At 46.6% G+C, this 27,500-nt stretch overlaps 1 protein-coding gene across 2 annotated transcripts in view; it reads right to left on the bottom strand.

The window, feature by feature from the left end:
* Window positions 1–27,500, bottom strand: part of unc13c (unc-13 homolog C (C. elegans)) — a 122,062-nt gene that overhangs the window by 53,369 nt on the left and 41,193 nt on the right. For both annotated transcript variants that reach the window (XM_030377289.1, XM_030377290.1), the window contains exons 13-19: window positions 25,912–26,075; window positions 22,227–22,383; window positions 20,709–20,777; window positions 14,206–14,295; window positions 11,407–11,535; window positions 6,398–6,531; window positions 2,425–2,510 (exon numbers count right to left, since the gene is read on the bottom strand). In XM_030377289.1, coding sequence (XP_030233149.1) covers window positions 2,425–2,510; window positions 6,398–6,531; window positions 11,407–11,535; window positions 14,206–14,295; window positions 20,709–20,777; window positions 22,227–22,383; window positions 25,912–26,075 — 829 coding nt within the window. The remainder of the gene's footprint in view (window positions 1–2,424; window positions 2,511–6,397; window positions 6,532–11,406; window positions 11,536–14,205; window positions 14,296–20,708; window positions 20,778–22,226; window positions 22,384–25,911; window positions 26,076–27,500) is intronic.

Raw genomic sequence — 27,500 nt, 5'->3', positions numbered from 1 at the left:
CCCCCTTTATTTCACCAACTCACGTGTGTGTGTGGGTGTGTATGTGTGTGTGTGTGTGTGTGTGTGTTTGTGCGTGTGCCCATTTAGGGTCTGTCTTGAGGGGATGTGTCGATGGAAAAGACACACATACACACACACACACACACACACACACACACACACACACACACACACACACACACACACACAGCACTACATACACACATCCACCTATGCGCGCATACAAAGGTGTACATGGAGGTTGGAGCTCACACAGGAACATATAGCGGGATCTATAGAATCTATAGTCCACACAAACAGACCATACATAAGAACACAGCATCTCCTATTCAAGCATTCCTCACGTGGTACTCATCACCCGTCTTCATGAAATTAAAATGAGCCGGCTTGTGTGAACCAACATGTGTACACAAAAAAGCATCTACACACCTGGTTGCCGCAGCAACTGAATCGTCCATTCGGTGATAAAAAAAGGCAAAGAAGAGCTTTTGTGTTTAACAGCGGAAAGCGGTGCATGAAAATTGCCGTCAATATATCTTTCCCGACCCGGTTCCACTTGCAGCGTTTTAATGTGACTGTATCTGGTCATGCTAGGCCGCGCTTACGCACAATAATAAAAGTCCAATTGGGCTTTCATAGGGTGCTCTGAACAGTGCAGAATCGGCCTGCACCACGGAATGCTTACGGCAGAACAAGTATAATTACCCCACACTCGTTCAGCCCGAGCCATGGCGGAGTAGTCGGGGTAAAGTAATCATTCGGTCGTTAAAAAAGTTCCTCCGAGTTTTAATACAAATATGAACTCAGACGTTTTTTGCCTGCCCCGGCCGCAATTAATTGCGATAATCAAAAACATGATAACAGGATTCGTATGAACCCCACTCATACGCTCCCAGACGCAACCAGGACATAGCTCAGGACGGTGGTCTCACGGTTTGTATTGAACTGTCAAGCGTGCGACGCAGCGAGATGATGGTGTTCCATTGACGTAGCTGTCAGCGAGCCACGCAACCTCAGGCCTCTTGCAGGGACAACGTGACGAGGGGTGTGTTATCTTTCTCCCTGGCTATATGCCCGGCCTATCTCCAATGCCCTGCTTATAGCTTATAGGTGACCTACATATACATTACATTCAACTGCATTTATATACATCTACAGTATATATATATATATATACACAGCATATATATACACATAAATACTCTGCAGTAAGATACTTTGAGAGGCATAAGGGCTTGTAGAGTAGACTTTAGATTGAAATAATTAAGATGGATCTCTACATGTGTGTGTGTGTGTGTGTGTGTGTGTGTGTGTGTGTGTGCGTGTGCGTGTGCGTGTGTGTGTGTCTGTTTGTGCAGTGGTTGGTATTGACTCTTTGTGTGGGGTAAAGGCGTGGCCCTTACACATAAAACAAGCAGGTTCCATTGATTGAAGTGTCAGCCTCTCATGGATAGGGGAGAGGGGGGAGATGAGGGAGGGGGGGGGAGAGGGGGAGCCGGGTTGGGGGAGACGGAGGAGGGGTCTGTCAGTCGAACAAAAATACAATAAAAGGGTCTTCAGTGTCTTCAGAGTCAGCGGAGCAAGGTTAATGTGGAGTAAGGAAATACAACGTGGCACTCATCATAAAAACATGTCTCATCGAAGATAACGTTAACCTTGAGCGGGAGGGAAAAAGTGTCTTCTTTCTAAGCTACCCTGATTGCCGTTTTCTTTATTTTCTGTGTCTGTGACTCATTGTGTGCTTCTGACTCATTAGCCTGAACGCTTGCTGCCGTTCAATGACTCGGCCCGTTCTGTCTATCTCCTCCCTTGGCTGAGGAATAAAACCTGGTATCAGGACCGCCCGGCCCATTCACATTACTTCAAAGGGTTTCCATGACACGGGCAATAACTCAAAGTGTGCTGGAGAAATACACACACAGATTCACACAGAAGTGCACACACACACACACACACTCAATCTATTACACAACTCTCTTTGTGGGTAACTGCGGCATCGATAAAGATTGAACCGGCCAAGTTCTCCCTCCCTGGAGCGGGTCAATATGCAGAGTTAGCGGCCAGGAAACAGAGAGCGACCAAGCAGCCCATAAAACAACAGCTCCCCATCAACCTGGTGCCTTTCACCGGCTGACACACGCGGTATCACCGCTCATTCAGAAGACCGGCCTCTCTCAGAGCAGCCACTTGCTCCCAGAATTCAACTCGTGACCTTTTCGGGGTCGTCACACACACACACACACAACTCTTGGCCCCCGACGGACCTCTTACGCTCGCTCGGGCTGATGTGACGAGAAAGGAACCAAACGAAACGAAAATAACAAAACAGTACAAAAAGCCTAAAAACGCCCGAGCCTTTGTTCTGTTGACGGACCCATGTGCGCGTCCATATGGCGGCGGCGGTGACACCGCTGCCACACTGACCTTCCATGGCGTATTTCATATCCAGGGCAAAGAGGCTCCACATGATCTCAGCGGCGATCTTGCCCATGTTCAGCTCCTGTGGGAATCTGTGAGGGAGCAAGGGAAGGAAAGGGAAAACACGTGCAATCAGACTCATTTCCTGTCGTGATGTAAGGCTTCGACCGACCAGCTTCGACCAACAAACTTCGACCGATGGCCTTGCCCCTTCCCCCCTCCCAGCCCTCCCTCTCAGGTTGAGGTGAGGTGGGTGTGTGTTGGGGTTGGGGGATTGAGGTGGGATGAGGTTTGGGCGGGGTCAGGAGAGAGGCTGAGGTCGGGCGGAGAGGAAATGACAGAGCAGGAGGAGGGAGGAGGAGGAGAGGGAGGCAACTCATTGGGAAAATAAATTGCTATTTTGAACGCCTATGGATTTGCAGTCAAGCTGTGAATGTGCCACATCAATGCTCTAATTATCCATGGCGTCAGACGTGGCTGGGGGGACATTTATAGATGACGGGGCCGCGATTCGCCCGGGGGTCCATTTGCCCGGAAATGTGTTTTTTTCCTCCGTCCTCCTTCGCCTCGGAGCTGTCCTGTTTCTCCGAACATCAACACCCATTCGCGGAGACAATCTGTCCCGCCTAAGGTTTGGAAAATGTATTGCTTCCCCGGGCCCGGCCTCACTGCGGCCATTTTTCCTCTCGCCGGTCGCAACATCACTAAGTAGCCTACTGCATCTCCCCTACTGCTGCCTGGTCAATGCGTTGTGAGGGGAGGATGACGAGGCCAGGGAGGGATGACTGCGGTCACCCTCTTCCATCTCGTGCATCCCCCCCGGTCTCTCCCATGACTCAAGCTCTCTCTCTCTCCCTCGCTCCTCCCCCTTCTTTAGCTCGCTCTCGCTATCGCTCTTTTTCTCCCTTAGTTATATATATATTCGACCCACATGTGTATATTTATATATATATGTGGGATGTAGGTTACTGTGGGTTTGTGTGTTTGTGTGCGTGTATATAGAGATGTTAGATGTTGTATGTATCTATATAGAGAGAGATGTTGTGTGTGTGTATGTGTACACACACACACACACACACACACACACACCAACACACACATACTCACTCAGTAACCTAAATCCCCCAATATAAATGTACACATTTACCTACCATACCCCCCCGTATCGACTGGGGGATGTAGGTAAATATGTGCTTGAAGGCCCGTCTGCCCACAGGTTTGTTTAGCCTCCTTCACCTCCCATCCCTCCCTCCGGGTCGCTCTGGCCCCTGATGCTGGTGTGTGGCAGGCCAGAGCCCTGCTCGAGGCGGGGGCCTGCCACTAGCAGGAAGACGAGCACCTGGTGCCGGCCGCACAGCACTCATACCCACCGCACACACCCCCCTCCACTCCGGGGCCTTCAGGGGGGAGAGTAAAACATGGCAGGGCCTGATCCACCCTCTCACTACGGATCAGGACCAGGGGGAGGGAGAGGGAGAGAGGGGAGGGGAGCGGTGCGGGGTCGAGAGGGGTGGGTATTGGGGTGGGGGGGTGGGGGGCTAGCATGAATATTGTGAATCTATCATTCAACCGTGAGACGGAGACGTGCCCTGGGCATAAACAAAGCCCTAATAAGCCTCATACATCATGACGTGTGTGAAGCAGAGAGTCAGGGGGGGGAGGCCAAACACAACAAGGGGGACATGAACAAAAGGATCTATATCTACTTGGGCAAAAACACGAGAAATATCCATCTGGTCGTTATTCCTTAAGACGCTCTTAACCAGTCGATAAACCAGTCTTCATGGACGAATCCCTGCGCTGTTATGTCACAGTTTGTTCCTTTTCAATATCTGGATTGCTCCGGTTTTTTCACAGCGATAACAGCGATCACATAATCACATCTGTGATTGCCGTGTTTCTGAACTTAGTAGGCAGAGGTTTTGCTGCCAAGTGGTTTTCCCTTCCTTTCCCCCCCGCCCATATGTGATTAGAAGGTTAGAGGATTTTGCTTCTACTGAAGCCATGGGCATTTTTGTCGAGATTTCAGCTTCTGGGGTTTTTGTCGTTGTTAAGCGACCGCCGTTTGGGCTGAGGTCTTAGTTCAGATACTTTGTGTGCACAGGGGGTCCGGGAGATCATATTGTTGTGCTTCTCAGCGCGTTTTAGCAAACTTTACAGCGGTTCAATGGGGCAACAGTTAAGACCCCAGGAGTCCGTGATGAATGCCCTTTCAGCAAGCAGGAAGCTGACAGCTAAATATGTCTTTGCTTCATTCATGATTAACAGAAAGTGGTTTTAAAGGGCAGCCAAACATTTTTCTTGCGCAATCCAGCTGCTCTCACAAACCTCTGTAATAGGGTTTGACGGGCTGTGTTGATTACTGGCATAATTCGCCAGGAAGACCGGCTGTGAAATATTTTGAAATGTCTCTAAATGCAATATTATAAGAGTTTTAATCAGTGAATATATCTCAATAGTTCAGTGATCCATCAAAATATTTGTGTCTGGGGGAAGTTTTTAATATGGTCTTGCTTGGACATAAAATATGACTCTACCCTTTAAACACAAAATACTACTCTAGAAACAACATTTGCATAAAATATATATGAGTGTTCGGAGATCATGAGGCAGATGTTGGTGTTTACTTCCTCCTTCTCCAGTTTAAACCCTCGTCTTTTTGCCAAGTTAGGATATTTTACGAAGAAAGATGGCTTTGCCGAGACGACAATGAAATTCAAAGAAAAAAGTTGTAGCTTTTGTTAGATAAACTCAGCCTGTTTAGAATTAGAAAACAGATTTATGTTTGCCTTATCCGAGACCATGGAAGGTTCCATGTAAACACTTTAGATAAAGCCAACATGTGAAACCTGAAATGATAACAAAACGACCAAGATATGACCAAACCCATGACTGGCCATCCCCTTTACCCATTATAGTTGATGTACAGAAAGTATATATAGAGTAGTTTAGATACAGTATAGTTTATATGTCTGTATGCAGTTTAGTTTATATACAGTATAGTATATATATATATATATATATATATATTAGAGCTGTCAGTTAAACGCGTTATTAACGGCGTTAACGCAACCCAAATTTAACGGCGTTAAATATTTTATCGCGCGATTAACGCAATTATTTTATTAAAAAAAAAATAATAATAATAATTTTTTTTTTTTTTCTTTGGCTCAAAACAAAGAAGCAGTAGCCTGACTGCTATGTTCAAATGACATTTGTTCAAAGCAGTCGTTTAATTGCACTATAGGCTCTTTTTTTGTATCGTCCTGTTTTGATCAGTGTATATGCCAATGTTGTTATCAATAAAAAATCATTTGCACAAGTCAAGCCGATGCACTTCACGATGTTGATAAGAGAATTAAAATGAGAAGAATTATGGGACAAAAAAATCAAGGGATATTTAGCATAGAAAAAGAATTTGCGATTAATCGCGATTAATTAGAGTTAACTATGACTTTATTGCGATTAATCACGATTAAATATTTTAATCGCTTGACAGCTCTAATATATATATATATATATATATATATATATATATATATATATATATATATATATATACTAGACTGGGTATATACATACAAAAACATGTACAGTATAGTATAGTATAGTATATATACATATATACTGTATGTAGAGATCAATATATTGTATATTATACATTTACATCTACATTTGATTGGTTGACGGCGGAGTCAACCATGCAAGGCGACAGGTGGTCTTGCTCAGGGGCACCTCGACACTCGGCTAGGAGCAGCCGAGGTTCGAACTGCCAACCTTCCTGTTGCTGTGTGTTTGTTGTATAGATTTATACCGTGTATAATAAATATATATCTCTCCAGTATAGCATAGTTACTAGCTCTCCCTGGTGGTACTCACTGGTTGATGAAACTGGTTGATGACCACTTTGTATTTATACTGTGTATAAATATATATATATATCTCTACAGTATAGTAACCTCCCCCTGGTGGTACTCACTGGTTGATGACGGGGGTGTACGCCGTGCGGTCTTCGTCGATCACCGTCACCATGAGCGTGATGAGCTTGGGCCAGAAGTCCAGGTTCTTGATGGAGGGGCCCTGCTCCTCGCGGGGCAGGTCCTGCTTGCGGGCCTGGACGGCGGGAGGAGAGAGGGACCACACAGGTTGAACACGGAGCGGGTGGAGGTGGGGGATGTGGACGGAGGAGGAGGCGGAGGCAGCGATGGTGGACTCCGGGTGACATGGTGAGGGGGACCCGGACCACTTTGTTTAAACTCGTCAAACACGGTCCCTGAGCCGGAGTTGGCGGCGTGACTCTGATGGTTTAGTTTGAGTTGTTATCGCCGTTCAGCAGGTCGTGTCTGCCCAGGATCAGTATCGTGGACACGGCAGGACAGCCCAGGTAAGTTTAAAAAAAAATAACATACTCAACAAATTCGATAATGAATAATTTAATACTGTGGAGCGTAAATTGTAGCCTGTGCAAAAAAGCACTTTTGGGGGACATGAGTTACCGTCATGTTTTATTCATATTTTTTTTGCAGGCAAATTGTTACTCAGATCAAGCTATGCCCTGAGTAGCAATACGCACGGCTGTCAAGCCTTCAGGAACAACACAACCGCCGTCCCCGAACCCTTTTCTCTACAGCTGGTCCCAGTGGCTCACTTAAACAACCTGCTCGGGAAACGCCTTCCACAGGGGGCTCTTCGGAATAAAGGAAGTGACAGGAACTGTGGTACGACTGTTGTGAAACCCTTCATTTCCCCCTCCCTGCCATCTGCTCACCCCACACTGAGAAACAACTGGGCGTCGGAGAGAGAGAGAGAGAGAGAGAGAGAGAGAGGGAGAGAGAGAGAGAGAGAGAGAGAGAGAGAGAGAGAGAGAGAGGGAGAGAAAGAGAGTGTGTGTGAGAACAATGGGAGAGAGAGGGGGGGCTAAAGAGAGAGAGAGAGAGAGAGAGAGAGAGAGAGAGAGAGAGAGAGAGAGAGAGAGAGAGAGAGAGAGAGAGAGAGAGAGAGAGAGAGGGGGAGAGAAAGAGAAGGAGAGATAGAGAAGGAGAGAGAAAGAAAGAGAGTGTGTGAGAGCAATGGGAGAGAGAGGGGGGGCAAAAGAGAGAGAGAGAGAGAGAGAGAGAGAGAGAGAGAGAGAGAGAGAGAGAGAGAGAGAGAGAGAGAGAGAGGGGGGGATAAGAGAGAGATATGAGTAATGATAAAGCATTGAGAGAAAGCTACCCTCACGTTCAAAAGAGGAACGGTTGTGGCTCCACGGGCCACATTAAGGAGCAGGTGAAGTGAAGCACGGTAAAACGGGTACATTGCTCACTTCTACGCACATTAACATTCACACAACCACATACACACACACAGACACACACACAAACATACACCCTGTAGCAGACAAAGTAACACTGGTGATAATGGAAAAAATGTAATCTCCTACGAGGGTCTGTAAATGTAGTATCTCACCCTGGCCTACAGACGACACATTTAGTCTCACCCGAGGGACGTGTGTGTGTGTGTGTGTGTTCACGTTTGCCTCATCGGCGTGCACGTAACCTGCTGGAACTAAATGTGCCACTGATTAATAGACAACTGTGCAAAAACGAAGCATGTCCCCTATCTTGTATTGAATAATATGAGTTGAATTATTTAACTAGCGACGGTGTAATGAGTTTTGCACGACGCAACACTGCCGATGGGGGGAGGGGGGGGGGGGGGGAGGAGTGTTGGTGAAATGAAAACGCAACACGGGGGCAATTTCTCCCCAACAATGGCTTCACAATGTAATCAATTCAAAGGACTTGAGGAGCAGAGAAAACAACTTGTGGTCACCAGAGCGTTTGGTGGCGGCAGAGCCGGCAGAGCCGGCAAACCGCGGCCGGGCGGGGCGCCGTGAATGTGAATAGGGCTGGCGAGTTGTCGTGGGGTTTTAATCCCGAGACCACTGTGCTGCCGGGACTGGACTGCTGTGTCCAGGGAGAGCGCTGTTGGTCATTTAGTGGCTGGCGTGCAGACTTACTCCTATGACTTTCTATTTCTGGGGAGTTAACGTGAAATCCCGCAGCTGGTATTGTTGGATAGAAGGAGAGAACTATAGCAGCACAGGCAAATTGAGTAATATAAGAATATGAATACAAATGGATTGTAAAAAGCACTAAATGTTCGTTATACTGTTACAATTTATTTTTGCCGTATAAACCAATCATTGAAACATGGATAACGAATAAATTGATTAATGAATAAAACCCCAATTAGACACCGCTCTACTATAGATGTAGCAGATCTATGATCTACTGGTTGAAGCCTCATCCACACGTGCATCTGAGAGTGTGTGCGTTGGTGTGTTCATGTGTGTGCTTGCGTGTGTGTGCGCGCGCGCGGTGCGCGCGTGTGGGTGTTAGATAGCCTGCAGGCCAGAGCATGTGTGCACGTCTACGTGATGTCTTTGCGGTCGCTCGTCTTCAGCCTGCCTCCGCCGGTCTGTGAGCAGGATCCTTCTCTCTGTGTGAAGGTCATTAAAAGGGACCCCCCCCCCCCCCCCCCCCCCTGCCCCTTCACATGGTACCAGCCGTCCACACACACAGCCTAACTGGGACGCCAGCGGGAAAAAGCAGTTCACTCCCAGTGTTCCGCTGGGTCCCACCATCATGACACACCCCCAGCACGGAGCGGGGGCTGGTGGTGTCATCACGGCGTGCCTACTGCCGTTCTAGTGGTGCTCCAGGGAGCAGCTACAGGAGTGCGTCATGTTTAGCCTTCATCGCTTCCTTGTCTCTGCCTGGGAGGAGGCGTGGGGATTAGCGCATTAACATACCAGCAGTGGCTCTTCATCAGTCCTCCTGCGCCACCCACCTGTCCTGTCAGAACCCTCCACACTCACAGCCTGGGAAGGCACCGAGCGATGTCATCAGATTCCCGATTGCAGCACAAGATGGAAAGACGGAACACCGGATCCAATTCACCATTTTCCTTCGATGCCTTCCTTCCGTGTGTGTCTTTGTTTACCAATATCATTTAAAAAGCATGTGTGAATCTCTTTTAATTCAAACCTCAGCAAGGGACCTCTCGGGCGGAATTGGCCACACGATTAAAGAGAACACAAGATTGAGAATGATCGATGAGTTAGCATAGCGGGCTTTGTCTCAGTTTGCCTCAATCTCATTCCTGAGCAAAACAATTCACTCCCGGCGCCCTTATTAGTTCCTTCGGAGGACTGCATTGATTAAGGTGCGACCCATGCTTCTCCAATCCAATCCTTTCTAATGCGTCCTGGTTACACTGCTCCATGGCCTACCACGGCCGCGATACTGCTCCTTTACCCGCCGTTAACTCCTGAGCTCTCATTCAGACGGCTCGCTTGAACTGACCCAGATAGCTGTGTCGGTCACATGTGCCGTGTCTGTTGCGTGACCCGTTAGTCTGTACATGACGAAGGGTGGGTCAGGGGGGGGGAGGGGCTCTCGAGGCCATTTCGACCACGGCAGGCTCAACGCTTGACGACGGGGACGGGGATGTGGTTGCCCCGGTAACGGCAGCGGAACGACATGTAATTAGTGAACATATCTATCTCGGCGGCGGGGTAATTGCTTACAACGCCTCGAGCCGTTTAAACAAAACAGAAGCTTATCTATCAACTTAGGAGGGAACCGGCGCCATTACAGACCGAGCCAAGGAAGAAATTATAATAAGGCGCCAGGCTCCCGTCGGAGAGGGGGCCATTTTCCCTCCGAGCGGACGCGGTTGATAATCTGTCGCCGGCCAGCCCGGCGGCGGCTTGTTTACTGAGACACCGGCGGTCCCGAGGTTAACCAGCACGGGGACCCCCTGGTCGGCGCTGAAACGTGACCGGGGGCCCCTTGCCTGTTGACGCGGTAAAGTTTGATAATTACAGCGGGGGAATTGTTTAATTATGTGGGTCTGTGTTTCCTCAATTCCGCTGTTGCATATGAGATTTGAAATATCCCATTATGTACTGAGGTAATGGTTGTGTTCTGTTTGAGACCGTGTCTAGCTGGCGTGACGGAGCATTTCCAGCCGTTTAAAAGACAATGCGTGATATTAATGTGAGGAAAATGTGCCTCTATATATACTTTATATCCATACATACAAGAAATGTATGCACCCTCTGCATAATGGTCTACCAAATGGCATATTATATTAGACGATTCAATTTACATTTGGGAATTACAACTACCCTCGTCAAATGAAAGCATTAAATGATTGTGTGATAATGAGTGTGTGTTAATAATCAACGTTTAAAAAGCTGCTGTATCGTCACTTTGGCCTCTCGAAACACTTGAGATTGAAAACCTCTCACCCACACATCCACTCACACACACACTCACACACACTCACACACGCACTGCCACACGCACACACTCACACAAGCCCGCACTCCACATATGGAAGGCCGAAAAAGCAAGGGAAATTCCAGATGCTTTTGCGCTGCGTACCGCATGAAATTTGTTTACCATTAAGAAAGCACACGCCTGTGCAGGCATTAATGACCACTTTGGCCTTCCATATGAACACGCACACACACATCAACACACACACACACACACACACACACACACACACACACACACACACACACACACACACACACACACACACACACACACACACACACACACACACACACACCACCAGGCGTTGAAGCGTGGAGGATCAGCAGGTGCAGGACTCTTCCCATCGTCTATTCTCCAGAGGAAGTTCAGCGAGTGGCAGGTGTGAACTTGAAAATAATTTTCTTTCATAATTATTTTTATCTTTCTATTACAATTATTACCAACATTCTATCTGATGAGAGCTACTGTGACGCCTTTATTTCCCCTTGGGATATATAAATGACCTATCAGTCAGTCAGTCAGTCAGTCAGTCAGTCAGTCAGTCAGTCAGTCCATCCATCCATCCATCTATCCACGACATAGGTCACAAGAGTCCACACTCCAACCCACACTGACAGGGGGGGACATCAGGGGGGACAGGGGCCGGTGGGGGTACCTGGTCCAGCAGCTGGTTGTAGAGTTCGTGGCAGTTGTCAAAGATGTATTTGTAGGTGGAGTCCAGACATGCCCTCACACAGTCCTTCACCACCATGCTGGCCCTGGGGGGGCTTTGTAGCTCCTGGACCTGAGACACACACACACACACACACACACGCACAAGGACGCACACACACACACACATACACGGATGGACGCACACACAAACACACACACACACACACACACACACACACACACACACACACACACACACACACACACACACACACACACACACACACACACACACACACATATACGGAGGGACACACACACACACACACACACACACACACACACAGACACAAACACGGACGGACGCACACACAAACAGACATGGACGCACATGAACACACGGATGGAAACACACAAATACATACATACAAACATGAACGCACACACGCACAAACACACACATGATTAAGGATTGGTCAAACTATAAAGGGGCAATAAAATAATCACAGCACTAGAGCTCAGAAGTAAAAGGTTGGCACCGGCACTGAGATGATACCACATAACATATAATAAAGGTAAAGCCGTGGAGGGCAGCAATGAGCATCATTAAATAGAATAATGAAGAAATAAAGATGTTACATTTGAACACAAAGGACCATTTATCTCCTGTAAATCGCCATTTCAATTTCCAAAGACCAAAAACGAATGACGCATGGTTCATTTATTCATAAAACAAGACCGGGGATTTAATTTCCTAGCTTAGGTTAAAAAGGTATTTGTGTGTCAACATGGAAAATGTATGGATGTGCTCACATGAAGCTAGCTGCTTAGTGTGACCAATATGCACAGAGCTTTGGAAGCACAGAGATATGTTCCTTAATCCTCTCTGAAAACCTGCCACACAGGTGACAGCTCTGCCCTGCAGTCTTATACCATATTCTTTATCGAAATTCAGCAAAGGATTAAGCGATGCGGAAATCCCATCGTTCAATGTTCAAAACAGAGCCAAACTGAGTGTTAAAAAATGGATTGCATTTCAGCATAAAAAGAAAAACGGCATTGGTAAATATGCAACAATGCACACCCACACAGACGACACCTTCAGACGCACACACACAAACACACACACACACCCCACTCCATTAGCAAATTCCTACTCGCTCTAGCTCACAGGCCAATCAAGTCGAGTATGTGGCAGCAGACGGTTATTTTCACTGGCCTGGCAATAAGGAAATCAATGTCTGTTTTGTTTTTCCTTGTTTTTATAGTCCTGTGGTGTGAATGTTTTCTCACTTAAACGAAGGGGTCTCTAGATCAATGGAAGTGTTGAGGCTTGGGTGGGGCTGAACTTTATGGCCGTGGCCATTTTCACTATTAGTGAAATGGACAGTAGGTATGAAGAGGTGTAAATCAACCGGCGACCTACACACCAGGCTCCACGCACACCTATTTTATAGCTGTTATATTTGTTTGTGTGGTGTGTATCTACCCCTTTTTTGTGTTTGTGAGTGTAAGGGTTTGTAGTGTGTGTGTGTGTGTGTTTATTGTTCATGAGTGGGGTATGTGCGGGATGTGTCTATGTGTGTGTGTGTGGGGTGTCTGTGTGTCTGTGTGTATGTGTGGCGTATGTTTGGGATGTGTGTGTGTGTGCGCGTGCGTGCGTGCGTGCGTCTGTGTGTGTGCGTGTGCGTGTGTGTGTGTGTGTGTGTGTCAGCTGGGTCGCAGGTGGGCTGCTGCGATCGGTTAGTGTGACTGATGACTTGGGTGTATCCTGGCCACTGATTGGCTGGCTAGGTGTCGGATGGATAATCTAAGAGGACAGTCACGCTGGGGCCCCGGCTGAGTCCTCTTCGTAGTGTTTCCCGTGTATCAGCTCAGATGTACAGGCCTTGACACCCTGGTAGCCTCTTACTTTTTTGTAATCCCGGCGGCCCGTCAGTGAAAGTAACCTGTGTATTACGGTTCACTCTGTTGAGACGGATCGCCAGGGTCCTGCTGATGTTTGATGTTCTTTGGGACGGGCCATTCTGTTGCTATTTATCGATCGTTGCAAAAGTAAAAAGATCATGTGATCTGAGCGAAGCTGTGTGTGAGACGGTGATAAGAGTTCAGACTCATTGTAGGATTCTCCCTCCTTCCCTTTGGGGGGGGGGGGGGGGGGTCTGGCTGTTAATATCGGGACGTCATCATCAACGAGAGGGATGCCTTCAGCAGGGGCTACTACTGCCGTCATGTCATCTGAGATCTGGGATTACCAAGCCAGTGCATCTCTCCTCTGCACCGCTGCGGTCATTGTCATCCTCTTTCCCCGGTCTACAGCCGTGCAGCGGTGAGAGGCCCTGGCTCTGTAATCCAGGATCTCATAGAGCCTCTCTCCGCTGCACGCCTGCAGACCGGGGAAGGGGATGGGCATAACAGTGGGGGCATGACCCTCTTACTCCATTTCTACTCCATCATTTCTGTATTGCCTTCACCGGACAGGCGTCGATGGTCTGTGTGCAATAAGCCGCACATACCCTGAACACACAGGGTGAGTGGTCATAACACAGCACATACATTTGACATGAGGGTGCCGCGCAGCCAGAACAAGACCCCCCACGGGTACACACAAACACACGCATGCACGCATTCACGTACATACAGACACACACACACACACACACACACACACACACACACACACACACACACACACACACACACACACACACACACACACACACACACACACACACACACACACACATACAAACACACACACACACACACACAAACACATGGACACACACACACAGTGTACCTTCATCCTGAAGAAGGTGATGCTGGTCAGTAGGTCCACCGTGGACTTGAGGTCCTGGAGGCGTTCGGGGTTCCCTGCGGGGAAGTTGTCCTGCAGGCAGGGGAGGGGAGGGGGCAGCGAGAGAATGAGGGAGTTACAACCATGCAATTGATGTTTTTTTTTATTTCTTATTTGAACACCTTAAGAGACACACACAAACGCCAAGGAGCTGCTCAGCTGGCTTCCTCGCTGCCCCTGAATCATTTCCCTTGAGACGAGCCGGGAGGCCTGAACAGGGAACAACAGGCAGTAATCATAACTAAAAGAGCCCCTCGTCTCATCGTTGTGCGGAAGAGGGAGGTCTCCACTCGACATGCACCTCCATTCCAGGGTCATGAAGCGATCGGGGCCGACCGGAGCGCCGTGACAGCTAGCACATAAAGCCTGACAGCCCCTGGGTAAAAGCTTCATAGCCCCTCGGTACATTATCCGTCCTGCTCCCACCGACGGCTGTAATGAAATCATCCCTCTCCGTTCCCTCTCCATTCTCCCCGACCTCAATTGAAAGGATGAATAGAAAATAAAGAAATACTACAAATACGACGCCGCTGGTCCCATTAGGTCTGACAGCACAGAGTCAGCAGAGTTTTATCGGAAGTAACGGTCGTTTGGCGTTTAGCGGAGACACCGAGTCCGCCGTGGAGGGGAGGGACGTGGGGTGACTGATGGGAGATGATCCAAGGCGACAGCTTGAGCAAATAAAGAGGACAGTGGACTGTGCTCTACGCCGACAGTTATATAAATGTACAAAAATATAAGTAATTGTCCCGCCTCCCTCCATCAAACAGAGAAAGGGGAGAAGGGACGGCCCAAGGGGCTTCCTGTCAGCCCCCCCGCTTTTCTCTCTCTCTCTCTCTCTCTCTCTCTCTCTCTCTCTCTCTCTCTCTCTCTCTCTCTCTCTCTCTCTCTCTCTCTCTCTCTCTCTCTCTCTCTCTCTCTCTCTCTCTCTCTCTCTCTCTCTCTCTCTCTCTCTCCTCTCCCTCTCTCTCTCCCCCCCCCCCCACCCCCCCCCCCCCCCCCCTCTCTCTGGGACAGGAAGGCCTTGGGACTGATGTTCTCAGGACAAACCACCGAGGCGTTTGTCTGCGGGGAGATGATATTAGTGTGGAGCATATGATTAAGGGGGTCAGGTATCATTTAGGGCTGAGCGTGATGGCGGACACACAATAAACAAGCTGCCTCCAGGCATAAACGGCAGACACATCCTGCCATATCTGGGTCAGGGAGGAAGTCTGCTGGACCAGGCATTCTTCTATACAAACAGCCACACATACACATATATGCACACACACACAAACACACACACACAAAGTCATATACGCAGGCACAAACGCACTGCCACACCGACACCATACGCACACACAGAGTAAACCGGTTAATAGGAGACATAGACGTTTTATTTTTCAAGGTTTCCATGAAAATTTTACAATAAAATTTGTTCCAACATCTTTCTTCCAAACAGACATACAAATCCCTGTGAATGCATTAATCTGAGTCTGTTGTATACCTTTATGGCTATTGACTGTAATGGTGTATCCTAAGAAGACCTCAGTCCTATACCTGCACTAGGGCTTGTGCTGCTGTTGTTCCCATTATTTCCATTATTTGCAGCCGCTTGAAATGTTGCTGATTCCAATAGATAAAGAATGGGAGTAAAGCTACGATGAGGCCATAAAAGAAAGAGGAACTACGCTTATTACATTGCCGTTTGGCTTGGTTAGCTTCGCACATAAAGACTTCATGCTCCAATAAGGTCCAATGTGCATTATTGAGGTTGGCCCAGGGACGTACATTAGAGGCTCAGATGATCACCCATGTCCTTTATTGACCTTTATTTCCAGAGGATGACCCTGTATGTACAGTTTATATGAAGCATCTGCAACGTAGACTTTCTTGTCTGGGCAATAGGTGTACATCAGATGTTATAGTTTAGTCGATTTCCTCGATTTCTTATCTAGGAAATCGATCTATCTCTTAAAAGGCAGACTTGTGGAGGTAGGAACAAGAAGACCTCCCAGAGGGCAGAGCGATGCCCTGATGATGACGTGCAATAACCTAGCCCGCATAAGACTTGTAATCTTAAAGCAGAGAGAAAAGTGCAGAGTGTTGATGTCAACAGATTTGGTATTCTGGTATGTGGAAATGTAGAAATAGTATAATAAGTAATGTGTGACATCTTTTTATCGAGCTGTTTGCATTATCATTGTGTTATTGTTACGTCATGGCATTGATATTCATACCATGCTGTATTCCACCGTCTCCGATAACCAATGCGATGGTGCTAAATCGGGCGAGACATTGACGGAGAGTTAGAGAGTAGAGTGGACGATGGCCAGGAAGCTCCCCGTCAATTTACACGTCAGCTTCAAGTTGGATTTGACTTCAGCCCGCCCTCAAGTCCACACACCACAGCGCCAGAGAGTGGAGCTCACCAAGCATTCCCTCACTTCCCATCAAACTCCAAACCCAGCCAGAACCCAATCCTCTGCCGACACTCTTTCATTACAGGAATAAAACCCCCCGGTCTCGCTCCTCGGGAGGACCTGAACATCCAAGTCGAGCGAGGGAGGTCTGTCTCGATGTGTCACTGTGGATCCAGTGAGCCGCCAATGATTTTTTTTCCCGTGTGAAAAAAAATGCCAGCGTGGCAGAATACAGAGTGGCAGGTGATATCCAGTCGGCTCGCGGCCAGTCCAGAGCCCCTGGTTCACAAAAAGCAAACTCAATTTCCCTCAGCAGGCGACTATAGGGAGATCCATACTGGGGGCCACACAGGGGAGGCAGGTCTGGATTGGATGTGAATCGTATTACTGTCCACTAGCGGCAGTGGAGGAACAAGGGGGAAGAGGAGCTTGTGTGTGTGTGTGTGTCGAAGTGTGTGTGTGTGCGTGGATGTGTGTGTAAAACCACTGAACAACGGCAGGCTTGACAAGGGCGCAGCAAAGCAGCGCTAGCAGGTGAAGCTACGTGATATTCTTTGACTGTTTTTCGGGATCTTGTCATTTGCACATCCAGGTCATCACCTATCTCTCATCGGTCAACACTGTGGTGAAGATGGTAGTCTCTAGAAAGTCTCTCTCTCTCTCTCTCTCTCTCTCTCTCTCTCTCTCTCTAATCCACTCCATCATGTCACCAACATCCTCAGGCCTCTTTCAGCACCCGACTAATGGTTTAAATTTAACTTCCTGCCTCTCTTCCATTTCCGGCTCTCGCCTTTCACTCCTTCTGTCCTTGCTGTTCCCTCTCTGTAGCGTTTAGATGCTCCAAGCCCTTCTTAGATTCACTCAAACCCTCCTCTTCTCTCTTGAATGCATTTTCTCTCTCTCTCTCTCTCTCTCTCTCTCTCTCTCTCTCTCTCTCTCTCTCTCTCTCTCTCTCTCTCTCTCTCTCTCTCGCTCTCTCTCTCTCTCTCTGCCTCTCTCTCGCTCTCTCTCTCGCTCTCTCTGTATATTTGACTTCAAGTCAAAAGTGACTTGGTTTCTCTCAATTTGAGTCTTTGTGTGTCTGTATGTGTCCTTGCATGTGGCAGTGCGTCTGTTTGTCTCCGTGTCTCTTTGTTTCCGTGTATCTTTCTTTGGTTGAGGTCTGTGTGTGTTTCTGTGTGTGTTTGTGTGTCTCTGTCTTTGGCTGTGCGTCTGTTTTCTTTCTGTGTCTCTTTGCTTCTGGTGTGTGTGTGTTTGTGTGTCAGTTCTCTATTTGTCCGTCTCCGTGTCTCTTTGTTTCTGTGTCTCTTTCTTTGGCTCAGGTGTTAGTGTTTGTGTGTGTGTTTGTGTGTCTGTCTTTGACTGTGCGGCTTTCTTTCTGTGTCTCTTTGCTTCTAGTGTGTGTGTCAGTTCTCTATTTGTTTGTCTCTGTGTCTCTTTGTTTCTGTGTCTCTTTCTTTGGCTCACCTGTGTGTGTTTTTGTGTGTTTGTGTTTGTGTGTGTGTGTATGTGTTTGTATGTGTATTTGGGTGTCGGTCTGTGACTGTGCGGCTTTCCTTCTGTGTCGCTTTGCTTCTGGTATGTGTGTGTCAGTTCTCTATTTTTTTTTCTCTGTTTCTCTTTGTTTCTGTATCTCTTTCCTTAGCTCAGGTGTGTGCGTGTGTGTGTGTGTGTGTGTGTGTGTGTGTGTGTGTGTGTGTGTGTGTGTGTGTGTGTGTGTGTGTGTGTGTGTGTTTATCAGGGTATCCGTAACAGGATTAGTCCTTGTGGGTTTGTTGTGAAAGATTATGAATGTAATGATTTCAATCTCCCTGAGTAGAGCGCACTGCACCTTCAGTGTGCTGAGAGACAGATGGCAATCAGAGATGATCTTCTGGAAAGGGCTCCAGAGAGACCGCCGCTGATTCACTTAGGCCACACACTCTCACTCGGTCTCATCGTCACATAGTCTCAGACACACACACACATACACACCTGCACACCTGCACACAAACACACGCACACAAACGACTTCTTGCACAAGTTCATGCACATGAGCACACAGACACTTGCGGCTACCTGCACATGTAAATGCACACATGCACCTGCACACACACTAGTGTGCCTACCTACACACTTTAATGCCCACTTGCACATGCACACACACAAACACACGCACACACATACGCCTTCCTGTACTTGTACATGCACACATGCACACCCGCACACACACACAGCTGCATATATTTTTACACACACACACACACACACACCACGTCCTGCAAACAGGCATACACACACAGACACACACAAGCTCCCCTATCACGAAAAAATAAGCCAACGTTCCTCTTAGCGTGCCAACATGTTTCCAGGTTCTCCAGAGGCCTCACTCACTCAAATATGAAAGACAAAGATCTGGGGAGCAATCCCGTCGCTCCCCGTCTCCAAACTGTGTCAACAGAATGAAAACTAAACAGTAGGCTTTGTGAGAAAATTAAGAGAAAGATATAGCAGGCAATCATGAACCACATGAGCCACATGCCCCAACATATCTACAGGAGCCGCTGCCTTTAAGAAAAGTTGTACCAGTAACCAGAGGGTGGCCGGTTTGAATCCCAACCACTACACAAAAAAATGTAGACGGGGCGAGTAGTAGTGCAGCACCTTCCTACGTCCTCATCCACGGATGCGTTGCCCTCGAGCAAGGCACCTGAAACCCCCACCTGCTGCCCGGGCGCCGCCCTGCGGCTGCCCACTGCTCCGGGTATGCCGGTGTGCCCCCATGTGTTCACTGGTTCCCCGTTGGGTCAAAAGCAGAGAAAGGATATCCAAAACATGTAAGAGACACACATGCCCCTCTATCAGAAGATTCTCTTTCGCTTCTCGCCTCTGAACCAATGTGACTGATAGTCCCGCCCTCTCTCATCTAAGTCCCACCCTCTTTCTCTCCTCTAAACCCATGTGACGTAAAGTCCCGCCCTCCCTCCACTAAGTCCCGCCCTCTCTCCACTAAGTCCCGCCCTCGCTCATCTAAGTCCCACCCTCTTTCACACCTCTAAACCCATGTAATTGAAAGTCCCGCCCTCTCTCAACTACGTCCCACCCGCTCCCCTTACCCTAAACCCATGTGACTGAAAGTCCCGGCCCCTCTCTCTCCATCTAAACTCCAGCCCACTCTTTCTCCAATATCGCTCATTTGGAGCAACCGCTTCCCAGGCCTTCCACCGGGAGATGAGAAAACCTGGGAATGAGGTAAGCTAGGTAAGAAGACGTTTTTTTAATCATTTAAAGAACTTCCCCTGGATCAATAAAGTCCTCTGAGTCCGCAACACATTGGTTAGCCTGTTGCTAAGCATGGCTGCTTAGCAACACTGTACCAATGCATAACCTCACAGAAAAACAAAGCAATATCAAACTGCACTATATTTCCCTGGGAAACAATGGACCGTACTGTTCCTGACTACGTGTGGCTCCACTCTGAGTGGCACGCTGATGAGGATAAATGAGCAGCAGAACAAGAGGCCAAGATGGCCGCTATTAGTGACCAAAGCCGGTATCGCCGGCTCCAAACTGAGAAACAACCGCACAGTTTGGAGTGCTTTCTACGTGGGCACAAGCTGTGTAGTCAGCAAAGGTTGTCAAAGATTTAGTCATACGCATCGCAGGGATAATTCTAATAATGTAGAAGGTGTGACACTTTTCTTGACATTTACAGTGGGATTTTTTGTTATTTTTCTTTCAAAACTTTGCATGGTTATTGGATTGTGAGACTGGATTTACCGTGATATTTCTCAATATGAAGATTATTAGGGATTCATAAAAAATCGCTCAATAATCGTATTCAGAAAACAGATTTGACAATTATTGTGAGCAATTATGTGTCCGTGCCACTATGCAATATTTTTCTCGCGTCACTCCGTGATATGTCCCTATGGAATAAGTACAGGGCTTGCCTTGGGATGACATATCCATATTATGACAAACGGCATCCTGGTACACATATTTTACAAACAGTCTTTGAAAAACAATGTACCATCCCAAACATATATATAATGTACATACCCGGTACTTGGACAGGTCGATCCTCAGTGAGTTGTGCAGCTGGTCCAGAAGTTTTACAAACTTTTCCCTCTGTGAGAAAGGAAATTAAATTCATTAGTCCAATCTACCGCTTCTAATTGACATTAGCTTCAGCTGCATGGATTGTATCGGGTTACAAAGCTTTGTCAGCGATTGCTAGATGTCGTCTGTTTATGTCTGTATCACATCCTGGGATATCTTTCTGTTATGTAGTTTTCCTTATAGCGTCTTCTAAGAAACATAATTCATCATTTTGCGTTTGAATAAGGATTGAGTGTTGTGGGTTTTATCAGGAGCCAGTACAAAATGATGAAATAGGTTCCATCTAACAGTAACTACAGACACTATCTGTAACAAAATACGTTCTCTGAAGGAGAAAGACAACTGAATTCTTACATGTTCATGCACATTTACATGAATTCTTACATGTAAAGTAAACAAGTAAACACTGCGTATTCAACGTTTAAGTATCTGGGAGCTGTTTGTTGATAAATGTTTGTCCTTCAGAATGTAGATGAGTACTAAAAGCTCCATAAGTGTTGTAGTTTAACATTGTTAATGCTAGACTGCTTGGGAATAGTACGATTTTTATATAAAAAGAGAAATGCAGAGCAGCGCGGCGAGAACTTTCTGAAGAATATATCTCATGCCTGCTAATTCTACCTTCATCAAATATTTAGTCAGCGAGCCATTCACAGCGCACCTTTGTTCCAATAGCATTATTGATTTCGACAAATTTCTCTGGAACTCAGTTGAAGTGTAAAGGTGCTAATTATATTTTATTACTTATCTATATTCATCTAATAACTCATCTATTATTTCTCATGAATGTTTTTTTTTTCCGATCACTAAACTAGCGGGCGTAAATCAAAATTACTCTGGCGATAGGAAAAGGAAAAATTTCAGAGTTACTAACGTCAGACGATTATGCCCCAACTAATATTTTCTGTATGTACCCATATGTGCAAATTGGGTGTTATTGATGTTATTTATGAGCAGAATACATTATTATCCATTGCTTTCCCATATCCTGGATATAACAGACCCTGTAGCTCTGAGTCAGAAACTAGCTCAACAGAGCCTTTCCCAGAGGTGTGTTTTCCTGCCATGACACTTCTGAGAAAGGTCTAGTGTTGTCCTTCACACTGCCAGGGGCCAGGTGTTAGATCCCTGCTGGGACTTCCAATGTTTACAATGTACGTTCTCACACCTTTTGATATTGTAAGAGAAGGCATCCAAGGAATGGCATATATATATACTCACACTTTGGAAATAGCATCCAAGGAATGGCATTAACACTGTATGTAGCCTATGTGTAAATATATTTGTATTTTATATATTTATATATAGGAATATTATATCGATATATATATGTTATATATTTATATTTATACTTTATATTTAAAATATATTTTTACTGGTAAATATATATATATATAGATACATACATATATCTATATTGCTATTATATATTCACCAGGTGTAGGGCGGAGGTCTTACCCCAAAGTTGGACGCGGCGAAGCGGTCAGAGGCGGAGGCGGTGGTGGTGGTGGTGGTGGTGGTGTGGGCGAAGTAAGCGTTGATGTTGGCCAGCAGGTTGCTCATCACCGCCGGGACGCCGGGGCACATGTACTTGGAGGACAGGCAGGAGAAATGCCTGCGAGGAGCAGAGGGTGAGAGATGTATCACGCCACCGTGGTGCCGGAAGAGCCGGGCCACAATAAAGGCTTCAGCAGCCAGGGGGTTGAAGGGACACGATTGAGCTCTGGATACAGCCAGCACATGCCTGCGCCCCCATGGATGACAACACTCCCTATGTCTCTAAATACTCTGAGCCCACACAGAGCACCGCAACAGAGGTGGTATCATCGTTGCTCTGGTAGCAACCGGCTTGGACTGGTGGGTATACTGGGGTTTCTGCATTCATCATCCGCAACAAAACAAACCTTCATGAAACTTAACTTATCGAATTAACCAACTCATAAATGTGTTAACAAGGGCGGCTCAATGTGTCATGTTGTTGTCGAAGACATGTCATGTTATTTTTAAGACACTTCCAAGATTATGGAAAGACAGTATTTTCTGTGTAATGAGCTTGGGTCTAGTCATGCATGTAATCACAACCGCCTGCTGCCTCACGGTTTCCCCTGGCAACCACTCAGAAGGTCATTACAGTAACACGTGAAGGCTATGAATAACGCAGTCGGTACGGCTCCGATAGGACACAATGAGGATGCACTTCAATACAGTCTGTCTGTGAACATATAGGGTCTTAAGTGTTCAGTGACCTCATTTTATATTCCACTGGGTCGAATGATGTCAATTTATATAAAAAATGTACAGAAGAAAATATTGCCTACAAAATAATTCAAAAGGCTAAAGGCAATCAGTGGATGGATTGTAATTCCAACATAAATCTTCAATATGTTCCGATTTGGGTCGACTGGAAATAAACAATTGAAAACTAAATACAAAGAAAAGTTCTTGTGAGTATTTAAAGGATTTTGCCTGTTTCTTAAGACCACAGGTTATGTCCAGATGTAAATCAGCCACGATTTATATTCAATTCACCCCCTTCTTGTGCTAATTGTGTTTTCAGAACCGAGCAGTTAGTGAGCCATTGACGTCCATTCTTTCCAAACAAGAGTCTAGCATCTCCCATTGCTGTATTTTGGTTTTGTTTAACACAAGTTAGTGCATGCAGACTGCCCTGGTTTGGTAGTTTGCTCCAATAGAGCAATCGAACAAACGGGTCCACAAGTTAAGTTTTTGTGTTTACACGCAGTTAAACTTCTGGGGTGCCCCATAAAAACTCTTCAACATTAATTGATAAGCATGGTGGGGAATTGTGGATAGAAGTGTGGATTTTTGATTGGTTCGACTGACGGGTTGCAATGGATTGTCTCAGTGAAGCGAAAAATGGAATTGTTTATTTTTGGGCACTGTTAGGAGGAAAATAGCTAGCTAGGAGAGTTTGTATGTGCTTTCTTTGTTGGAAAAAACGAACAAAGATACAGCTATGGGACTCGTCGGGAATATAATGGATGTCAATGGCTCACCAACTGGCCAACTGAACGCACGTCCCCACTCCAAGCGGGGGCGAGCTAAACATAAATTATACAGACTTAGAAAATGTAAACAATTATCCTTGGGTCTTAGCAAAAACTCTTATCTTATATATATTATTCATACCAAAACAAAATACAAATTGAAGATGATCATATTCTTTATAAAGATTCTAAAAGTAAATAAATAAATAATTAGGGATAACATATCGAACACAATGTTTGGGTACTAAACCAAACTAAGCTAACTAAGCTAACTAGCATCCGGGGAGATAGCAATGAGAAAAGACCAATCATAGTTTGTCAACACGCTCCCCCTGTGCACAGAGGAGGAAAGTTCAAAAATCCCAGCACGGTCATAGTCAGTCCCCACGCACACACCAATAGAAACCAAGCGACACACTCTCATTGGGAGACCTAATTAATTACTCTGCTTTCAGCCTCCAAATTACCCAGAAGCACTTTAGGGAGAAAAACAGGGGCACATGATGGCATCCTCTGAAATCCTGTGGTGCTTAGAGTTGAAGCTCTTCTGTTATGTTCCAAGTTAAGTTTGCTAATGCATACAGGCATCCATACTTATGTGCGTGTGTGTCTGTCTGTCTGTCTGTCTGTCTGTCTGTCTGTCTGTCTGTCTGTATATATGTGAGTGCGTTCTTGCATGGGTGCGCACACGTGTGTATGTGTGTACACAGATACATCATCGTCTCTCTGCAGGAATCCTCCCTAGCATGAGATTTATTCTGTCACCCATAGGAAGGTACAGTCGGATCCCTGTGCCACAGATCAGCCAAATCCTTTCATAAATCCCCAGCGATGACCGGCGAGAGTGTGTATGAGGGCGAGAGTGTGTGTGAGACGTTGGAACGAGGTGCGAGCCCAAAGCATTAACTGCGCCCCCGCCCGACTCACCATGATACCGATGTCACTGCTAACCCCCCCCCCCACCCACCCTCAGTAGCACCTACTCATAGCTGTGACCGTCCCTCTCATGCTGCAACACCCCGGCAGCCGCTTAGCAACCAGCCGGGCTGTCCCGTAGCAACCAGCCGGCTGTCACATAGTAACACAAACCACAGTCGGCGGTGTTTCTCATCAGCAGCATCCAACAACTGTGTGTTTAAAGAGCAGGCTCTTCAATGTACACAGCGTTCTCCAATTCTCTCACTAAGCCCCCATTTGGCTGCCGCTGTGGGGTGGTATTATATGTTTTTCTGCGCTGAAATCGTAGCTCCATCATTTTTTGGGGTTAAGGGGAGATTTTTTTGATACGGCATTAATAGTAGATCAAGTAAATCAAGGGGCTCTAGCGGCAGGTTGCCCATCGACCTGCATTTTCCGGCCACTTTAAGGACTATGAAAGGTGTATTACCGCGTGTGTGAGGGTGTGGGTGTGTACGTGCCTTGATGTCTGTATTCTGAACCACAATGCACACTTAATACTCCGCTCTAGGGAGAGTTTTGAACCACTTATCCTGAGCACCAATACTTATATTCAAAACACAAGAGAGAGACTGGCCTAGTAAAGGGAGGCTCTGAGCGAGGATATTCTATCAAGGATCAATCTTAGGATATGGCTTATAGAATGGGCACCACAATGTTCTAATCTGTGCAGAGTGAGACCTCAACTACTAAGCTGCCCATAGGAGTGTACCAGCCTGGCCTGGCAATGGCAGCACAAGGCAGTGATCGTCAAATCCATGCTGTCACGTCTAAGTCTGCTTTAAATAGACGGAAAAGTAGAAAGTGAAAGACAAAGGGGTCAGCAAATGAGGAGGCAGGGAGGATACTGGGAGTGTGTGTGAGTGTGTGTGTGTGTGTTCACGATCAATGCTGCCAAAGACATCTTTAAGAGTTTTTCAGACGCCCCCGGCGATCAATCAATCAATCGATCGGGTTTTAGAACCGGGGCCAGAGTCTGAACCAGGCTCTGATTGTGCTGAGGAGACATCTTTACTGGTCCCCTCCTCCTCCTCCTCCTCCTCCTCCTCCTCCTCCTACCTCTCTGGCCAGGAAGAGCGCTCCCTGGCTGTCCTGCAGCCCTCCACCCCGCAGAAGGAGACAGTGACGGATGGAGCGAGGTACGGGGGGGAGAGCCATGGAAACCGAACGGTACTCACGTCATGGCCTGATAGATGGACTCCACTCCATATCTGATGGCAAACTCGTCCACGATCTCCTGAGACACGTCGTCAAAGTAGACCTTCCACGCCTCCTCCCCCTTCACCGCCGGGATCTTCACCGCCCCGCTGTTGCGCACCTCCGTCAGGCAGTGGAACAGGTTCTGGGGAGCAGAGGGCGGAGGAGATACAACAGGAGGAGACCAAAGAGGGAGAGGATGAGCTGAGAAAAAACAAGAGCGCCACCGCCTCGGTCGGCCTTGCTGTTGTTGATGTTGTTGTGCCGGTCATGTTTGGATGAATAAAGGTTTGCTTGATAAAGTGAAGCATTCTCCGCGATAATGGCCTTACCCTGGTGGAACTTCCTGCCATGAATAGAGAGAGTGAAGAGTCATACTTGTAGGAGTTGTGCTTAAAAGTTGCACGCAGGAGTTTATTCATAAGCAAGGTTAACGGTCACTGTTTCTCTAAACTCTGAACTTAAGTCTATCCATGTTGGTCTGTCTGATAGAGGACAGAGCAGGAACATTGGGTTGTGCTTGTTTGTCAAGCCATCCATAGGGGGCAGAAGGCCATGGTCTAAAATACTGTTTCTTAAAAGGTAAAGTTCTCAGTCAGAAGTAGGGTTCAGGTGAACAAAAACTAAAACTACTAACTAAAATAAATGGCTTCCAGTAAAACTTTTAAACATCTCTATGTTCTTATTTGAAGCTTTGTAACTAAACCAACATATTGCAATGTTTGGCAGTTCAAGAATACAGCAAAACAAGGGACAGAGCGTCCTCACTGAGAAGCGTCCTCACACGAAGACCTGAAGTCTCCGCCGACTTGGGAAGAACTGCCTTTAGTTTAGGGGGCCTTCAGTTGTGGAACCATTGACATTTGGAAATATATGTTTGGGTATTTAGATATTACATTGCATGGGTATGTGTGTGGGCATGTTTAAAAGCAAACATTTTTAATGTTTGCTTTTGTTTGTAAAAAAAACATATGTTTTTTTATTTTTATGTTTTATGTTTATGCATTTGATGTATCTAGGTTGTTTGTGTTTATCCTGTAATTTTCAGCTTCTCTGTAAATGTATGCTAATCTCAAAGGGGCTTCCTGTTGAAATAAGTTTAACATGCTGTATATATATTAAATGAACAGATACACATCCTTTGTATCCAACATGTACGGATTTTAGATTAAACCCAACCTAATCACATTTTGCACGGACTAAAGCTGTGAACACTTTTGCGTAACATTAATCCTTAAGCCTTAACCCACACTTATCCACACTAAGACAAATGAGGAAAACAGCCTACACCTCAAACAGAAAAAAAATGCATACGACAAACTATGATGCCCCAAAAAAAGAAAAAAGGAAGAAGCACTGAAAACGTAATGTCTCCTTCATCCCCTTGAGTTTGGTTTCTCTATAATATACTGATCTGATCCCCCCCATCAATAACAAATCGTTCCTTCCTACTTCCTCCCAGAGCATTAAGCTTAATTAGCGAGAGGACTGGGCTTGGGCGAGACAGTCGCCTGCCAAACGGATGCCTGCATCGAGCACTGAAGTACTGTCATTCGTTACGGGGCTCCAC

Source organism: Gadus morhua, chromosome 14, assembly GCF_902167405.1.
Source record: "Gadus morhua chromosome 14, gadMor3.0, whole genome shotgun sequence".
Taxonomy (NCBI): Eukaryota; Metazoa; Chordata; class Actinopteri; order Gadiformes; family Gadidae; genus Gadus; species Gadus morhua.
Note: the sequence above shows the minus strand (reverse complement) of the source record. Positions and strands in the feature narration are given on the sequence as shown.